This window comes from Ranitomeya variabilis, chromosome 2, assembly GCF_051348905.1.
Source record: "Ranitomeya variabilis isolate aRanVar5 chromosome 2, aRanVar5.hap1, whole genome shotgun sequence".
Lineage (NCBI taxonomy): Eukaryota > Metazoa > Chordata > Amphibia > Anura > Dendrobatidae > Ranitomeya > Ranitomeya variabilis.
The window spans coordinates 471817435-471837099 of NC_135233.1; the positions used below are offsets into that span (position 1 = coordinate 471817435).

The 19665-nt window shown below is 43.8% G+C and overlaps 1 protein-coding gene across 5 annotated transcripts; it reads left to right on the forward strand.

Moving 5' to 3' along the window:
- Positions 1-11518: 11518 nt before the first annotated feature.
- SAC3D1 (SAC3 domain containing 1) lies at positions 11519-18557 on the forward strand. Of its 5 annotated transcripts, none has more exons than XM_077287735.1 (3): positions 11519-11751; positions 15539-16165; positions 17671-18557. In XM_077287735.1, the coding sequence occupies exons 1-3, from the start codon at positions 11736-11738 to the stop codon at positions 18177-18179; spliced, it is 1152 nt and encodes a 383-aa protein (XP_077143850.1). In that variant the 5' UTR covers positions 11519-11735; the 3' UTR covers positions 18180-18557. The 5 variants fall into 5 exon arrangements, with proteins under 5 accessions (XP_077143850.1, XP_077143853.1, XP_077143849.1 ...); XM_077287738.1 differs by having other exon boundaries at positions 11520-11851; XM_077287734.1 differs by having other exon boundaries at positions 11520-11778.
- Positions 18558-19665: the final 1108 nt, after the last annotated feature.

The following is a 19665-nucleotide window of genomic DNA, read 5'->3' on the forward strand; positions in this document are numbered from 1 at the left end:
TTTCACAAATGTTTGAGCCCATGGATCCATTCTATGTCCATAGCTTGAGAAAGGTCCACATTCTGGACTGAAACGTCGCACATGGGCCAATAAATCACACATATTTTTTCTATTGGAGTGCTGCCTTTGATTTTTTGGATAATAGCATGAGGTTTGTTAGATACCTGGAAGGATTTTTTGCACCCTTTGTTATATATATATATATATATATATATATATATATATATATATATATATATATTCCAATATGAGAAGAAAAAAGAAAGCCGCACAGCCCCTGATATCAGAGCTATTAGCTGTCGTGGAATAAAGAGAAAACTGGACGTCTGACAGAAAACGGAGGTGCTTGCGTTGATATAAAGTCTATGATAAAATAACTGGCAGTAGAAAAACGCTACAGCACTCACCAGGCTTGCAGTTCAAAAGTTCTTTATTAGATCGCACACATAGGCATCTTCACGGCACGGGGGAGTAACAGAGTGCAGGAGTGCAACAGACGAGACGACGACGGCCGTTTCGTGCTAAGGGAGAGCGCTTCCACGGGTCTATGTCAGAAGGGAAGTGACGCCGCAATAAGAAGGTAAGCAAATGCAAAGCTCCTCCTGCGTCAACTTCCAATCAGACATAAAGTGCATAGTGCTGCTAAAAACAATTTAAAAACAAAAAAGTTTTTCGCAGGTTCTATGATAACTCATTGTTGACCGCAATCACATGATAGGTAATAATTGCTATTTGCTGTTACTTATATCTTTGCTGATTTTTTCCGTTTTAGGATTACCATCTTTTTTGGAAATGTACCTTTCCATTGGTTGTATTCTCGAGTGATGTACTTTGATATTTGTTTTTAAATTGTTTTTAGCAGCACTATGCACTTTATGTCTGATTGGAAGTTGACGCATGAGGAGCTTTGCATTTGCTTGCCTTCTTATTGCGGCGTGTTGTCGCAGGTCTCGACCTACTCTCTGATGAGTCCACTGTAGAGATGAAGTCACGGCACCGGAGAGATAAGACACAGTACGCCAGGGCTGTATTTGAAATATCTCTAGTCTTTAATGAGCTTACACACACTTTTATGCATTCTTGTGTTGGAGGCGGATTCCCCATATATCGGCTAAGCGTCGGAGTGTTTTACTCCCTTATCTCCCTACAGTTTTGCAGACATATTTTACACAGTACATCATTCTTTATCTTTCCAAGGACATTCACTCCTTCCATTAGTTCTTAGGAATTCACGATAACAGCACAATGAAGAATAGTGAATTGTATCTTACTTTTCTGACCTCTAATAACACTTATACAAAATGGAGGCAAGCAAAATAAAATGGATTCTGCTCTAACATTCCCCCATTTTATTCACTATTCTGAATAAGCTGTACCCCTTTTTTTTTTTTTTTGTTAGTATATATCATCATCATCTATGTGAGTGCAGAATTTCCCAGTACATACAGAGATACACTTAAAAACTATTTTAAACACTATATATGCAATAAGGACAATCGCTACTATATGCAACAGGCTTTGCAAAACCCCAGCTACCCAGCCCCCGATCCCCTTAAACCAATTGGCTGGGTTTAGGAAAGAGAAAGTATCTGACCACCAGCTGTCCTTAGTGCGATCATTATCTTTGTCATATCGGTTTCTGAGTCTTTGAACATCTTCTAACTTTAGCTTCATCTTTAGAGTACTATTTGGATCTATATAATGGCAGCAAGCAGGTCCAATCTGACACATACCACCCTGTGCTGCTGTTAGATAGTCTAGTACTATAGTATGCTGGTTGGTTACTATAATGAGTTGATTTTGGACAGCAATGGTGGTATTTAGTATATCCAATATATCCCAAATTTGATCATCTAGATAGTCTGTGGCCCTAACCAATTTATCCCACATTTGTGTAATCATAGGGTAAATAAAAATAGAACTGACAATTTTATTGGCTATACCCGTTTGCACTATGTGTGGTCTCCCTGAAGGGCGGGGCGTGTTATGTATCATTCTTTCTAATAGTATTGGTTTGAAAGCATCAGTAGAGTATGAAGTCACATCAAAACTAATTTGCAAATCATAAGTTGGAACTCGCCCTAAATCTGTTAGTCCAGTCTTATTCCTAGGTACCCAGGCCCCACCCTCATAGGCCAAATATTGTAGATGTGTACTACTTCCTGAGAGATTACCTTGCCACCACGGGTATCCCACCCATCCTACAATTGGTATACCGACTGTAGTGTTCCATAACTTAACATTATTTGTGGCATTGTTGGCGAGTGTGTCAGAACAATCAGTCCAGGCAAACAGTTCCTCAGGTGACACAGGGATAGCTAGGAAGGGGATACTTGTGGCTGACGTTGGTGAATGCGTACAGATCCAACAGTCTGATAAGGGCTGGGAATTTTTCAACAAGTCATCTATCAGTTTTCGGTGATGTTGCACAAACTTATAATTCAAGGATGTTGGAGAATTCAGACTGTCCCATGCGATTACGCATAATATCATGGAAATCGAAACCAGCCAAAACATTATGTTTCCTTTATCGGCTGTCCGGTTCTTTAACTCGCTTGCAGTGTGATGCGTGGATCCAACTAGGTTTTCCTTCGAGCTTGACAGCTGTGGCTGTGGTCAGGAGCACTTGGTATGGTCCGTCAAATCTTGGATCCAGGCTCTTCCGGACGTGCCGCTTTATCACTACCCAGTCTCCTGGCTCTAAGGGATGGTGTCCAGGATCCTTGTCTGGGTCTGGAAGAGAACTGAAAACGGTTAAATGCACTTTGGCAAGGTGTCCATGTAAGGCCTGCACATAGCTAGTCAAATCCTGGTACTTGAGCTGCAACTGTTGTGGAAAGAAACATCCAAGATTGGGGCCCCTGCCAAACAGATTCTCATACGGTGACAGTCCTGTCCTCCTGTTTGAGGTATATCTTACTGAAAACAAAGCTAGAGGAAGGCATTCTGTCCATGGTTTACCAGTCTCTGCCATTGCCTTCTGGATTTTAAGCTTAAGAGTTCCATTTAGTCTCTCCACTTTTCCACTGCTCTGTGGATGGAGTATGGAGTATGCAATGCTTGACTTACCCCCAGTGCTGCCATTACCTCTGACATGATCTCTCCAGTAAAATGGGAACCCCGATCGCTTTCAATGACTTCAGGAACTCCATACCTGCATATGATCTCAGCCATCAGTTTCTTCGCCGTTGTCTTAGCCGTAGCTTTGGCAACTGGGTAGGCTTCTGGCCAACCTGAAAATAAATCAATGCAGACCAACATATACTCATACGTCCCTACCCTAGGCAACTGAATATAATCAATCTGCAGTCTCTGGAATGGGTAAAGGGGCCGGGGAGTGTGTTTGGATGGGGTTTTCACTGTCCTACCCTGATTATGTGTGGCACATACCATGCAGCTCTGTACCTGCCTTTCTGCGCAGGTGGAAAACCCGGGGGCAATCCATTGTTTCTGTAGGGTGTCACACATGGCCGTCTTCGAGTGGTGCACATTCCCGTGCAGAACCTGTGCCATCATTGGGTACAGTACCTGTGGTAGGCAGACCTTTTCACCCCTCCCCCATAGTCCAGTGACGGTATCAGAGCAAGCCCCTATCTTTTGCCACCTATCTTTCTCCTCCTTACTTGCCTGTTCTTGTAACCGGGCTAAGATGTCTTTCGACACAAGTGGAGATGGTGGGGTGTCTAGGTGATGTACTTTAGAGGCTACAGGAGTGCTTGCTGCTTTCTTGGCAGCCTGGTCTGCCAGTGCGTTACCCTTTGTCCGTCCATCAGTGCCTTTGGTATGTGCCTTTACCTTTATGATGCCTGCTTGGGTGGGAAGCTGTAGTGCATTCATAAGTTGCTGGACTGCCTCAGCACGTTTAATGGGGTGGCCATTTGCTGTCAGGAAAGCCCTGGCTCTCCAGATAGGCCCATAATCGTGTGCAATGCCAAAAGCATACCTGGAATCAGTGTAGATATTTACAGTCTTACCTTCTGCTAGTTTGCACGCTCTGCTTCTTGTGCAGACATATGAGCTGGCATTGACTCTGCCTTGATTACCTCATGTTCTGAGACCACAGCATATCTGGTACAGAAGCGTCCTTGGTCATCTTGGTGACGGGATCCATCTACAAAAAGCTCAAAATCAGCATTAGGTACTGGCACACTAGAGACAGTAGGGAGACCAGCCGTCTCCTGAGACATCAATTCCAGACAATCATGTGGTTTAGATATCTGATCTTTTTCCTCTGGATCCATTCTGGAAAGAAAAAGAGTGTCCTTTTCCATGTCACCTACCCCTCCCCCATTTGGATCCATAGGAACTGGAAGAAGAGTAGCGGGGTTTAGGACAGTGCACCTTTTCAAAGTCACATTAGTAGGCATGAGAATAGCACACTGAAGTCGCAGCTGTCTGGCCATAGACAGGTGGCTAGGTTGTACTTGGTTAAGGATACTATGTACATCATGCGGGGTATGGACCGTCAGTGGGTGATCCAAAACAATCTCTGAAGACTTGTGTAGCAACAGCTGGACAGACAACACGGCTCGAACACAGGAAGGACTTCCTCTTGCCACCGTATCCAAGCGGCCGCTGTAATAAGCAACAGGTCTCTGTTTGTCTCCATGAAGCTGAGTCAGCACACCCGTAGCATGTCCTGCATTCTCATAAAGAAAAAGGTTAAAAGGAAGGGCATAATTGGGGATGCCCAAAGCTGGAGAAGAAACAATGCACAATTTCAGAGAGTAAAAACAGTCAAGTGCCTCTGGTGTAAGACAGAAGGGGACAGGTTGCATTAAGATGGAGGCAGACCGAATCCTTGGACGACAGTAGGAAGTTAGTCCTAGAAACACACGGAGGCCCTGCACATTCCGTGGGGGCTGCATGTCCATGATAGCCTGTTTTCGCTCAGGGGTGAGGTGCTTTTTCCCTGGAGAGAGACAATGTCCTAGAAACACAACAGTACTTAAGCAAAACTGTAATTTTTGTTTGGATACCTTGCACCCCTGTTCATGGAGGAAAAAGAGTAAAGAGATTGTGGCCATTTTACACAGAGAACGAGAAGGAGCACACAGCAATAGGTCATCAACATACTGAATGAGAACTACTCCTTTAACATCCCAATCTTGTAGGACTTGTGCCATGCACTGTGAGAAGATAGTAGGGGAATTCTGGGCTCCTTGTGGTAGGACAGTCCAAGTATACTGCTTGTTGCGGAAAGTAAAAGCAAAAAGATACTGACAATCTGGGTACAATGGAACACTGAAAAAGGCATTTGCTAAGTCAATCACTGAAAAACAAATACTGTTAACAGGTATGTGTGCCAACAAGGTGTGTGGGTTAGGAACCAAGGGAGCAAGCAGTTCTGTTGCGGCATTGACTGCTCTGAGGTCATGGACCATTCTATAATTCACCGGCTCCCCAGGCCTAACCTTCTTCTTTACTGGATACAGGGGAGTGTTGCAAACAGACTGTGTAGGCACAACAACCCCTGATTCCAGCAATTTTTGTAACCGTGCGTCTATTGCAGCCTCCTGAGCAGCACTCAAGGGTACCGACGCAATAGGGGTGGTTCTACCCCTGGTTTCAATTTGACTATTATGGGAGGAACGTTTAGTTTTCCCACATCAGTTTTGCCTTTTGCCCACAGATCAGTGGGGAGTTGATCCAAAGCAGGTGCAGTGAATGGATCACTTTCTGCAGTACTTGCAGCTGCATCCAGGGCCATAATCCTGCAGAGGGTACTGGGTTTAAGTTGAGGGGTCATAGTCACCGTTCCGTCATCATGGTAAGTAATAACCGCCTGTAGTTTCCGTAAAACATCAGCACCTAGCAAATTACATTGTCCCCTGGGGGCTACCATTAACTGTGTCAGAATGGTCTTCCCACAAATGGAGAGGGGAATGGGTTCTGTCAGTCCCAAGGTTTGGGTCGGCGCATTGAAAGGTGTGGCCATGACAAAGTCGGTGGTGTCACGGAAGGGTAACGGACAGTCTGAAAGCGTGATAACTGAGTTGTCAGCTCCTGTGTCAACCTGAAAGTCTGCTGTAGTTCCTCCTGGCAGGCTCACCTGTACTGTACAGTCGGGGGTGGGAACCTTATCTGGGTATGGGTTTGTGCGACAATCTTTCCTAAAATATCCTGGTTTCTTACATCCGTAACACAATCTAGGACCCGTAGTGGGTCCTCCACGTCCCCCACCTCTCTGTGAGGGTCCACTCCTCTGAAAGTGAACCTTAGTTTTCTGCTTCTGCGAGTCCAAACTGACTCCATGTGCAATCTTAGCAAGATCGCCTGGGGGGCAGGATCTCCAATCTGGTCTACTTGCCATCACCTTCTCTCTCACATACTTATCAATCCCTTGTATATATGCATGACTTAACAAACGTGTCGCAGTTCTATCATCTTCACCATAACCCATATCAGACCATCGTTGTTGCAACCTGTAGAAATAATCAATGGGGAGCTCCTTCGGGTCCTGGACACAGTCCTCTAAATGCACTGATACTTCCTCCTGTCTAATCTTACAGGCTTTTTCCAGTGCCTCAACAAAGTCAGACCCTGACCTGGCATTGTTAGGTTCTCCGTCTTGGGGACCATTTCCCCCTGGGTACATTTTAAATGTCTCAGCTGTCAGTCGGTGGAAGGTGCTTCCCCCAGGGCTGAACGCACTAACTGTTGCACGTCCTGTCAGGTTGCCTAGTAAGTGTGCTGTATCACCCCACACTGTCTGGCAAAAGTCATAGGTCCTTGGTTAATGTCTGGCAGCTGGGCAGTCAAAGACATCTGTTCTGTGGGAGACCATGGCTGATACCTACTAGCAACATGGTAAGTCAGAGGTCCACTGTCAGTTGCACCGTGTGGGTTTTCATGAAGTCATGCCATTTACCTGAATCTAGTAAGTCAGAGGTCCACTGTCAGTTGCACCGTGTGGGTTTTCATGAAGTCATGCCATTTACCTGAATCTAATTCCCCTGAGGGGTGGAAGCCTCCTGCCTTCAAGAGCACACTAACCTGCTTCTGGGATTCCTTCCCTTCTGGACTATTCTCTGGACTAATTCTCTAGCACTATGGAACCCTGTACTTAGTTCCCAATTCTATTGCTAGTATACGTGCAGGCTGAAAACTATCAGACAGACCTTTCCTCCTCACCGAGAGAAGGCTATGTCCTCCTGCCTTTGTCCAAAACCTAAACTATAGGTTTACTGTGCTTACAGGTTATTGTATTAGCTTGCTTCCAAGATTGATAACACAGGTATATGAACAGACAAACAACAAACACTCCACAAGCACACCATACAAAGATCATGGGGTCAATCATTTTAATCTAACAGTGGAGTCATCAGTAACCACACATTGAGGGTTAACATCTGGGTTCAAGGGTACCTGAGCCGGGCAAAGCCCGTGATCTTACCTGGTCCTGGTCGACTAGAAGCAGGGGAAAACCCGTCCACAAGTGGAATGACGTAGGCAGAATATAATCAGTATTCTCACCCCAGCGCTGTGTGATGCCACTAGTCCCGGGAAGTCCCCTGGTCCATTACTGGAGTCGGCCGGGTCCCAGATGAAGCACTCAGGTCCCTGTTCGGGCAGCCAGAATTGTTGTCGCAGGTCTCGACCTACTCTCTGATGAGTCCACTGTAGAGATGAAGTCACGGCACCGGAGAGATAAGACACAGTACGCCAGGGCTGTATTTGAAATATCTCTAGTCTTTAATGAGCTTACACACACTTTTATGCATTCTTGTGTTGGAGGCGGATTCCCCATATATCGGCTAAGCGTCGGAGTGTTTTACTCCCTTATCTCCCTACAGTTTTGCAGACATATTTTACACAGTACATCATTCTTTATCTTTCCAAGGACATTCACTCCTTCCATTAGTTCTTAGGAATTCACGATAACAGCACAATGAAGAATAGTGAATTGTATCTTACTTTTCTGACCTCTAATAACACTTATACAAAATGGAGGCAAGCAAAATAAAATGGATTCTGCTCTAACAGGCGTCACTTCCCTTCTGACATAGACCCATGGAAGTGCTCTCCCTTAGCGCGAAACGGCCGTCGTCGTCTCGTCTGTTTGCACTCCTGCACTCTGTTACTCCCCCGTGCCGTGAAGATGCCTTTGTGTGCGATCTAATAAAGAACTTTTGAACTGCAAGCCTGGTGAGTGCTGTAGCGTTTTTCTACTGCCAGTTATTATATATATATATATATATATATATATATATATATATATATATATATATATACATATTATACCTATTCTATGTGTACACATTTATTCTACCTATTCTATTCTAACCTGTCAGTGTGATTTTACTGTACACCGCACTGAATTGCCGGCTTTTCTATAGAACACCGCTGCCTATTTCTCGCAAGTCACACTGATGGTCCGTGTGTAATCCGTATTTTTCTCGCCCCATAGACTTTCATTGGCGGATTCTTTGCGCAATACGGTGACAAACGCAGCATGCTGCGATTTTCTACGCCCGTAAAATACGGCTGCGAAATATACGGCAGATAGGAGCTGCCCCATAGAGAATCATTGGTCCGTGTGCAATGCGTTGTTTTTGCACCTCTCATACGTCCGTAAAACTCTCTAGTGTGACTCCGGGCTAGGAATACACAGATAGTGATACCATCAAACCCAGGTCCCTCCAGCCTGGCCTTAAAAACATCACTTTTTCAAATCTGCGAAAATGGGCTGTTTGCCCACTTTGATGCCAGTTCTGATGCCTAGAACCCATTTAGGCCAGGCCGGAGGGACCTGGGTTTGATGTGGGCCATCACTATCTTGTATATTCATAGTGTGAAACCAGTGGCCCAAAGTCATTTAACCCCTTACAAACACCAGTTACTTATTCAAATGGCCAAAATAGACTGCCCACTTTGATGCTAGTTCTGATGCCCAGGACATATTTGGGCTAGGCTAACGGGACCTGGTTTTCATGTGTGGCATCACTGTCTGTGTATTCTTAGTGTGAGATCAGTGGCCCAGTCATTTAACCCATTAAAAACATCAGTTACTTATTCAAATCTGTGAAAATCGGCTGTTTGCCCACTTTGATGCCAGTTCTGTTGCCTAGAACCCATTTGGGCCAGGCTGAAGAGACCTGGTTTTGATGTGGGGCTCCCTATTCTATATGTCTGCATTGTGAGATCAGTGGCCCAAAGTAATTTAACCCTTTAACCCCTTCCCGACATGTGACGGTATAGTACGTCACATGTCGGGACCCCCGCTTTGATGTGCGCTCCGGCGGTGAGCGCACATCAAAGTCGCGACATGTCAGCTGTTTTTTACAGCTGACATGTGCGCGCAATAGCGGCGGGTGAAATCGCGATCACCCGCCGCTATTAACTAGTTAAATGCCGCTGTCAAGCGCAGACAGCGGCATTTAACTACCGCATCCGGCCGTGCGGCCGGATATGAGCGCATCGCCGACCCCTGTCACATGATCGGGGGTCGGCGATGCTCCTCCATTGTAACCATAGAGGTCCTTGAGACCTCTATGGTTACTGATTGCCGGTGGCTGTGAGCGCCCCCCTGTGGTCGGCGCTCACAGCACACCTGCATTTTAGCTACATAACAGCGATCTGATGATCGCTGTTATGTAGCAGAGCCGATCGGGCTGTGCCTGCTTCTAGCCTCCCATGGAGGCTATAGAAGCATGGCAAAAGTAAAAAAAAAAAGTTTTTAAAAATGTGAAAAAAATAAAAAAAACATAAAAGTTTAAATCACCCCCCTTTCGCCCCAATCAAAATAAATCAATAAAAAAAACCAAAAACCTACACATATTTGGTATCGCCGCGTTCAGAATCGCCCGATCTATCAATTAAAAAAAAGCATTAACCTGATCGCTAAATGGCGTAATGAGAAAAAAATTCGAAACGCCAGATTTACGTTTTTTTGGTCGCCACGACATTGCATTAAAATGCAATAACGGGCGATCAAAAGAACGTATCTACACCAAAATGCTATCATTAAAAATGCCAGCTCGGCACGCAAAAAATAAGCCCTCACCTGACCCCAGATCACGAAAAATGGAGACGCTACGAGTATCGGAAAATGGCGCAATTTTGTTTTGTTTTGTTTTTTGCAAAGTTTGGAATTTTTTTTCACCACTTAGGTGAAAAATAACCTAGTCATGTTAGGTGTCTATGAACTCGTAGTGACCTGGAGAATCATAATGGCAGGTCAGTTTTAGCATTTAGTGAACCTAGCAAAATAGGCAAGCAAAAAACAAGTGTGGGATTGCACTTTTTTTGCAATTTCACTGCACTTGGAATTTTTTTCCCGTTTTCTAGTACACGACATGCTAAAACCAATGATGTCGTTCAAAAGTACAACTCGTCCCGCAAAAAATAAGCCCTCACATGGCCAAATTGACGGAAAAATAAAAAAGTTATGGCTCTGGGAAGGAGGGGAGCGAAAAACGAAAACGGAAAAACGGAAAAAGCTCCGGGGGTGAAGGGGTTAAAAACCATCAGTCACTTACTCAAATCTGTGAAATGGTCTGTTTGCCCACTTTGATCCCAGTTCTGATGCCCAGAACCCATTTGGGCCAGGCTGGAGGGACCTGATTTTGATACAGGCCATCACTATCTGTGTATTCTTAGCGTGAGATCAGTGGCCCAAAGTCATTTAACCCCTTAAAAACATCAGTTATTTAAATCTGTGAAAATTGGCTGTATGCCCATTTTGATGCCAGTTCTGATGCCCATACCACATTTGGGCCAGGCTGGAGGGACCTGGCTTTGATGTGGGGCGCCCTGTTCTATATGTCTGCAGTGTGAGATCAGTGGCCCAAAGGCATTTAACCCTTTCATTAATGCCATTCGGTGCCCACTTTAATGCCCATTTTTGTGCCAGTTTTATAATTTTTGTAGCTGTTTTTAAGTGTATTCACATCAGGGCACCTCGCTGCATTATATTTTATTATTGTGATTATTTTTTGTTGTTAAACCTATAAAAATCAGAAAAGATAAAATTGCTGAATAAGAAACTGACGAATAAGAAATCAACTTCAGCCTCGTCATTTTTAGGGACCTATTCAGTTTTGATGTGACTTTAGGGGACCTGTTTATTGGAAAAAAAAAAGCCCACAAAGTGGGCGCCACTCAACATATTCAAAACTGCTGGTGGGTAGTTTATTGACCCTTTAGGTGCTTTTCAGGAATTAACGCAACGTAGAATGACCGGAAAGAAAACATTTTATCGCTAAAATGTTGCTAAGATCTGAACAGAGGCCGCTCGAGTAGACAGACCCTTTTGATAAGTCAATACTTGGCTCTGATTTGCCATGGCAACCATTAAGACCACATTGTTGCGATATCATGATCCTGATGGGGTTAAAGAGGGAGCCCAGGTGGGTATTTATTAGTGAGGACATCAGAATGAAGCTACCACAAGCTTAATATTAGGCGTCGCCTGGAAACTCTTCTTATATAATGGCGGATTCTGGTCACTTTTATCAGGACTGGAGAACAGCAGCAGATCTCACCCTAGTTACATAACAGCGCCATCTCGTGGCTGCAATGCAGTTACAAAACAGCGCCATCTGGTGGCGGTTATCCGCATTTACACCCTCTTTTGACGTTACACAAACTGCCGCCACTTGTTCACTGAGACTGCGCGGTCGCCGCGGTGAGAACAGCCAGACCCCGGAGCTCTGCAGGTCGTCGTCGTCGTCGTCGTCTCCCACGTAAATATCTCTCCTTGTGTGGAGACATAACAGAGCAGAAGCTCAGCAATGAAGAATGCCGGAAGTACGAGGGACTGCCGGGAACCCGGAAGTAAACAAATTAGTGCACTGCATGCTGGGAGAATGAGATGTGCCCCGGTGCAGTGTGGGTAGCGGTACATAAGGTGATGTGTGGTGCCAGCAGTGTGTGCTCAGTGCGGGATGTGTCAGGCTTCAAAGCTCCTGACACTACAGAGGTCAGTTCCTGGAGCTAATGGCGCTGCCCCCAGTGCTGGGAGCACCTCAGGGTCTCAGGCTATCACTAGGGGCCACAGTGGCAGACTCTGCACTTTGTAGGGGCCACATTTTGTCACTAGCAGTGATACTCTACAATGGGGGGGTATAAAATGTAGTGCAATAAAGGCATTTTCCACCTTTCAGGACAATTATATATATATTTTTTTACTTAAACACATGCGATCAGGGCTACAAATAACTCGATTGGGTTTCATTATGTTTTTTCCTCTTTTTAGTCCTCTGTGTGGCACTATTATTGGCCGCTCAATGAGTTAACTGAGAATCGGTCAGTGAGCCCAATGCCCATCCAGATTGCATGACAGGCTGTTTAAAACTTTTACGGAGCTCCTCTCTGCTGATCAAAAGTGAATAAATCGCCTGCAAGAGCCAAAAGGTGGAAATATTTTACTGGAACCTAATGACAAAAGTGATTTCTTAGCCCAAAATACAAGCAGTAAAGTGAAAAATAATGATTGTCCGCACAAAAGTGAACAACCCCTTTTAATTTTTGTTTGTCATAGGCAAAATGTTAAAACATATATATATATTATATATAGCTGTACATGGCGCAGGCTCAGTGATAACACTTCACGCGTATGGAGTTGTGCAAGCTGCTTGGTGCAGCTCCAACACGGTGCAAAAGGGTATAAGCGCAGACAGACCCCCATATAACTCGTGCGAGAATCACATCGCAATCCTCGGACTGACCGTCTGCTCTCCTGATCTAAGTGTGACAGCTGCAGAGAAATCCATCACGCCCAGGCCGGGAGACATGCTGGCCCAGTCCGTGCACTGCAATGCCATCATGGCACAAGAAGTGCCGCCATCTGCGCCTTATAGCAGCAATCTGTAAAGGTGCATGATGGAAGCTTTCTTTGTAAGCAAAATATGGAAATCTAATAATTGGGCATTAATTAAAAATCACCAATTTTCAGATTTTGCTTATGCAAATTGCCTCTTCTGAGAAAAAGAGGACTTAACTCTATAGCGCCACCTGTTGGAAGCAGCGATCCTACAAGTCACAATCAACCCTTTAACGAGTCGTGCAATATGACTTAGGATAAAAGCCAAATCAGTATCTCAATTCGCAGACACGGTGTTTCGGGCTGTTGGCCCTCGTCAGTGCGAAGCATGAGAACTGATTTGGCTAGGTGAGAGGCTCTGGACTGGGGTCTAAGGGGGTAACGTTTCTCCTTATGGAGAGTGACATACCATCTCTGGCTTGTCAAGGTAAGGAGGCTTATTTGCCGTACAATGCTCCTCTGGGAATTTAAATATGCAAATTGCCTCTTCAAATTCCCAGAGGAGCATTGTACGGCAAATAAGCCTCCTTACCTTGACAAGCCAGAGATGGTATGTCACTCTCCATAAGGAGAAACGATACCCCTCAGATTTTGCTTGTAATTCAAAGGTTTTGAAAAGTATTTATTTTTCTTAGTTATGTAGCACCTCCATATTCTGCAGCACTCCACAGACAATATAATTGCTGTCCCCATTGGGCTCAAAGTCTAAATTCCCTGTCTTTGGAGTGTGGGGGGAAACCCAAGCAATCACGGGGAGAACATACAAACTCCTTGCAGATGTTGTCCTTGGGATTTGAACCCAGGACTGCAAAGCAACATTACTAACCACTGAGCCAGCATGCTGCCTGAGAGTAGAGAGGGAGTAGCTATATGTTGTAAATGCACTGACCGTATTCAAGATGTGCACTTTTTCTTAATGAAAACTCTTCAGATCTAGAGATGTCTCGTAGCTGGTGGCAGTAGCACAGTCCGGCGCAGCGCTAATGGATGTGCCCCTGTGATTGTTGCCCACCTGACTTCTTTTGACATCACAATCCCATATAAATCCACCCTTCATCTATGGAGTCTGGTGTGCATCCTCCACCATAAAACTGGCCATACACGTCTACATAATGTCAGCAGAAACCAACAATTTCAGCGGGACAGGCTGATCATCTAATGTGTATTGGAGTCTGCCTACCCTACTCGCCAGATGATGTCTGAGGGGTACAGAGATCAGACATGTTGAATATTGATACTGGCTACATTGTATGCCTTTCTCAAAATTCATGATTGCTCCATGAATCGGGAGAGTGAGCCCCAGACTTAAGCTGGCCATACACATAAGATCATTCAACCCACAGATTTCTCTTTCAGATGTTCTGATGACAGTCGGGGGTCTCCCATACACATTAGATATTCAGATGACAGGGGGTCTCCCATACACATTAGATATTCATATGACGGGGTCTCCCATACACATTAGATATTCGGATGACAGTCAGGGGTCTCCTGTACACATTAGATATTCTGATAACTATCGGGGGGTCTCCCATACACATTAGATATTCGGATGACAGTTGGGGGTCTCCCGTACACATTAGATATTCTGATAACGGTCGGGGGGTCTCCCATACACATTAGATATTCGGATGACAGTCGGGGGTCTCCCGTACAGATTAGATATTCGGATGACAGTCAGGGGTCTCCCATACACATTAGATATTCGGATGACAGTCGGGGGGGTCTCATACACATTAGATATTCGGATGACAGTCGGGGGTCTCTCATACACATTAGATATTCGGATGACAGTCGGGGATCTCTCATACACATTAGATATTCCGATAACAGTCGGGGGGTCTCCCGTACACATTAGATATTCAGATGACAGTCGGGGGTCTCTCATACACATTAGATATTCGGATGACAGTCGGGGATCTCTCATACACATTAGATATTCCGATAACAGTCGGGGGGTCTCCCGTACACATTAGATATTCAGATGACAGTCGGGGGTCTCTCATACACATTAGATATTCGGATGACAGTCGGGGATCTCTCATACACATTAGATATTCCGATAACAGTCGGGGGGTCTCCCGTACATATTAGATATTCGAATGACAGTCGGGGGTTTCCCGTACACATTAGATATTCGGATGACAGCCGGGAGGCCCCCATACTCACAAGATATTCGGCTAACCTTTATCTAATGCATATGAGGTCATATAGGTAGCGCACAGATGAGCGAATGAAAAATCGTCTGCTTTTCATCTACAAAAAATATACAAATTTTCTAAAAAAAAAATCTTCATCTATAAAGTGTCCGTGTGTTGGTTTTTCATGCCTTTTCCATGTCTTTTTTTCAGACATTCTTTTTTTTTTTTGTACATGAAAAAAGACACAATTTATTTTTCTATAAATTCTTTGCAACGAACCTGCTAAAATCAAATGATTGATGGTGTCTGTCTGTGTATTTTTTTGTTTGTTTGTTTTTTATTAAATGCACCCATTGAATCCAGTAGCTGAGTCTCTTCCAAAAAGTGAATGAGACTAGTACGTACTGTTTTTTTTTTGTTGTTGTTTGTTTTTTTCTACTTGGACTTCACATTTATCAAAAATACGCTCGTGTTAGCCTTACAGGTCAAAACAGAAAGTAGAGGGCAATGTTCCCAACCGATCCAAATATATCATCATAACCGTCAGCTAAAAGACCCTTATGGAGCCCCTACTTTATTGTCCAAACGCCATGTACTTTTTTTACGTTATTATTTTTTTGTTTCTTTTTAGTCTGCTGTAAACTTCAGGGAAACATCATGGACTCCTCCTCTCCTCCAGTTGGTGTATGCCTTGATATGTGCCCAACAAGAGAGAGGCAAGAACGAGAAAGCCAAGGACGTCTGCATCAGTATGAAATACAGAGAGCCCAGCGGGCAAGTAAAGGTCCGAGAGGAGGAGGTCGTCCTACTGCTGATCCAAAAAAGACTGTCAAGGAGTATAGCCGCCCTGCAGCAGGCAAAGAACTGTCCTGTCCTATGGACCTACGACCCCCTGCAACCTTAGCCCAAACTGTTCAGTATCTCTTGATGGGTGTTTGCTCAAGTGTCAATTTTAGGGATTTGTCATCTTTGGCCAAGACTTACTCTTTTGTGTTTGACCGCCTGCGTGCTGTGAGGCAGGACCTCATAGTGCAGAGAATTAGGGGGCCTGGAGGGGCTCTTGTGCTAGAAGGAAGCCTTGGATTTTTGCTTTGTGCCCCCTACTTGGTGAGGGACCTGCCACTAGCAGACTATGATGAAGTGCTACACTCCACACAGGTTCGGGAAAGCTTTGCAGAACTGATCGAATGTTACAAAGGTAGTGGAGAATTTCCCAGGCAAGCTGAATTCCAGTCTCTTCTCCTTCTTTATAATTTAGGTAAGAGATTTTTTTTTTATTTCTGACTTTAGATTTTGTGATGCAGGAGAGATTCTCCAAGATTACAGGTATGTTGTACAAGAGTGGCCAAGTAGTAAATCGCCACTGTTCATCTGTGCAACAGTGAAAAGTAGATTGCTCCGCTACCACGTACCTTTGTTCCCTGCCTGAATGGAACAGCAGTGAGTCTGCTCAACCGCTGTTTCATTTATTCTCTATGGTACTGCTGAAAATAACGGAGTGCAGAGTTCAGTTTTCTCCGGCAGTCCCACACAGAATGAATGGAACTGCAGTCCAACAGAAGGGCGACAAAAGTGCCTTGTGCTGGTGATCGGTGTCTCTGTAGTCAGCCATTTCAGGCAGTCCCATAGTGAATGAATGGAGTGACACACTGACGCTCCATTCAGAGGGGTTAAAAAAAAGGGCCCCGTTCTTAGTTGTTTGTACAAAAAGTCATATAGCAAAACATTTTTTAGTGCATAAAACATCCCAGTCACATTCGCTATACCCAGTTACCAAGATATTGTTTTTTTTTTTATTTCATTGTAAAGAGGTCAACTTAGACTTGTGTTCACACAGAGCGAGACGCCAGAGCGCTCATCTGACAGATTTTTTGCTGAACTGGATGGAGCAGCTTGCAATGTTTGAGAATGCATGCAGGCTATAGAAGACAAATTGCTGAATTGTTTTTAATAAAACATAATTGGAAAAAATATTTTGGGCCAAAAATATATGCTTTTCTGTAAACAAACAAAAAAAAAATTCCCTCTACGTTTTTTGAGCCTTGACATGAATTTAACAAATGAAATAGATCTTAATGCGGGGGAAAGTTCTTTTTATTTGTCTTTGTTTTGGAGGCTTAGGAATTCACTACAACCCTCTTTTCTCTTAATTTTGGTGCACTTTTAGTATATAGCAAAAATGGTTAATCATATAAAGTTTTCTATTACTTCATCTCGTTTTTACGAGCATCTTCTTACAGGGGGGGGGGGGGTTGTACATATTTTGAGGGAGATCTGCATCAAAAAACGCTTGAAAAAAATATTTTTTTATATATGGTGAGGGTATGTGCAACACCGTCTTTTTTAGGCAGATTCCGCCTAGAATCCGGGAGATAAAGCGGTGCAAAACCGCTGCAAAAAATAAAGGTAATGCACAGCAATGAAGAAACTACACTGCTGTGCACATGTTCAGTCTTTTGTTACTATGTTTAACCGTTTCTGGGTTCGGAAACCATGAAGCAAAGTAACACCGTGTTTAGGCTTCATTACAGAAAAAAAGTCACTGGCAAAACTGTCAACAGAGCTGCTTCAGAAAAAAAGACAGGCTTTTTCCTGAAGCAGCTTCGCTTATGAAAACCTCCTTGTTTGCTTCATCCAGGTATTATGTAGTAAAAGAAAATATGCAGATTGTGATCTTAGTAGCCATAAGGAGTTGACAACTTGAAGGTTTGATGTCTTCAGATGGAATTTTAATACTTATTTTCCCACTTTTTTCCATTGCAGGTAATATGGATACAATACACAGAGCTTTGCAACTCCCTTGTGCGCTGCGGCAAACTCCACACGTCCAATTAGGAATTGATATCAACAAAGCCTACTTGGAAAATAACTGGGTACGGCTTTTTCGCTTGGTGAACCAACTGAACTGCCTCCAGGCTTGTGCTTTTTACCGCCACTTGCCAAGTTCCCGCCATAAAGCACTTTGCGCCCTGATACACGGATACAGCAGTCGGAACTGTCGCTACCCACTTGATCTCCTTACTAGGTTGATAGCTCTGGATAGCCCTTCACTAGCAAGTGAGATGTGCGTGAAACGAGGACAGACGGTGACGGCCGGAGAACAGCCTTCAGTCCTGTTCCTAAAAACCGCACTCAACGATGTAAAGCCTGAGAGTCCTGGCAGAGAGATTAACTTGGTGGAGAAAAAGAAAGGCAAAGCATCTTGGGCAGAAGTGATGATTGGAGAAGAACGAGTCATCAAAGATGGGGCCCAATCACATCAGACGTCTTAGACTTTTTTATTGTCTATATCTATAGCATTCTAAAATTAAATACTTTGATACAGAAAAATCAGTCACAGTGTGATAATACAACTACAGATGTCACCAAGCTAAACCTTGGAAGTGGCCAATTATAACTGTTGTCATTTTTTGTGTTTTTCGCCGATAGAACTTGAACCTTTTAATAGTGAATGGAGACGTTCCCATGACCGTAATTTTTCACATAACGATCGGCAATGCAAAAAAATTGGACAGCTCTCGATGCCCCCCGATTGCGGTCTGATTTTCACAAACTGTTATTGAGATGACGGTGGAGAAACTTTTTTATATATTTTTTTTTTAATTATTCTTGCAGAATAAATTTTCTTGTACTTCTGTTAGGTCGTGAAATTAAGTGATGTTGTATTATGTGCAATAAGTGCACTGCTCATATTTTGCATAGAAAAACAATTGCTCCCGAGACATTACGCTCTTGCAGTGTGTAGCACTGACGTGAGAAAGGTCACCGGAGTTCATTGCTGATGAACCCCGCTCACCTCACTTACGGCACCGCTCGCTACTTGAGAATTTCCCATGATCCTGCACAATATTTTATATTTTTGCCTAGTTAATCAATCCACCATTTCAAAGCACTTTTCAACTTACTCCTTTTTCTTTACTTTCCTGCTGATCACTGGCTTTAGTGCACGTTTATGACTTTATAGTTTTTGTTTTGACATAATAGAAGGGCCTGTTGGGGGTTATAACCTCTTTTTGATCTGACTGATCAGGAAGGAGGTGAGATACTCTTGTGTTTCATTGAACCGTGTTGTTGCATTCAGGCTTCTTTGTGAATTAATTCCTTGTTAATACAGTTTTATTTTTACATATTTTGTCTGTAGTAATCTTTTTTTTCTTTATTGAATTTTTGCCACTTACTTGCCGTTTTCAGCCCTTGATCAGGTTATATTTATATATTGTGGCCAGATTGCACTTTTTCAATGCAGTTTCTTATGCTCATTATGTTACTATAGAAGAGACTGCATATTGTGTATTGTCACATGCTGCCATCTTACAGAATCGCGTGTTGTCTCGATGGGCCCGAAGAATGAGTAACTTCAGTAATAAAGAAAACCAGTTAATTGTATATTAGTAGGGTGCATTATGCTACTTTCCCAGCACCAAGTTTTAAAGGGAATTTTTCAACATGTTTTTCCTAACTCATCTGAGAGCAATTTAATGTAGGCAAAGAGAAGATGAATCCACTTTTGTATCACTTACATTGCTGATTACTCAATCAGAGCTTTTAGTTATAGAATGAAGCAGAGCTGAGAAAGCTAACCCCACCCTCACCACAGCTAACCCACCCACACTGCAGTTATCTCCCACCCACACTAGGCTCTAGGGGTACAAGGTCTATAGACAGTGCGGTGATAATCACAGGGGGTGGGAGCGTTGCCGGTGTAATGTAGTCAAGCAATGTTAGTTTCTTAGTGATAAATCCTTCACAGTTAGTAAA

Excerpts from the sequence above, each read along its gene's own strand:
- SAC3D1 (XM_077287734.1), top strand. The coding sequence starts at position 11,736 with ATGAAGAATGCCGGAAGTACGAGGGACTGCCGGGAACCCGGAA. Across the intron at positions 11,779-15,538 it reads GGACTGCCGGGAACCCGGAA|TCTGCTGTAAACTTCAGGGA; the intron begins GTAAACAAATTA and ends GTTTCTTTTTAG. Across the intron at positions 16,166-17,670 it reads TCTCCTTCTTTATAATTTAG|GTAATATGGATACAATACAC; the intron begins GTAAGAGATTTT and ends TTTCCATTGCAG.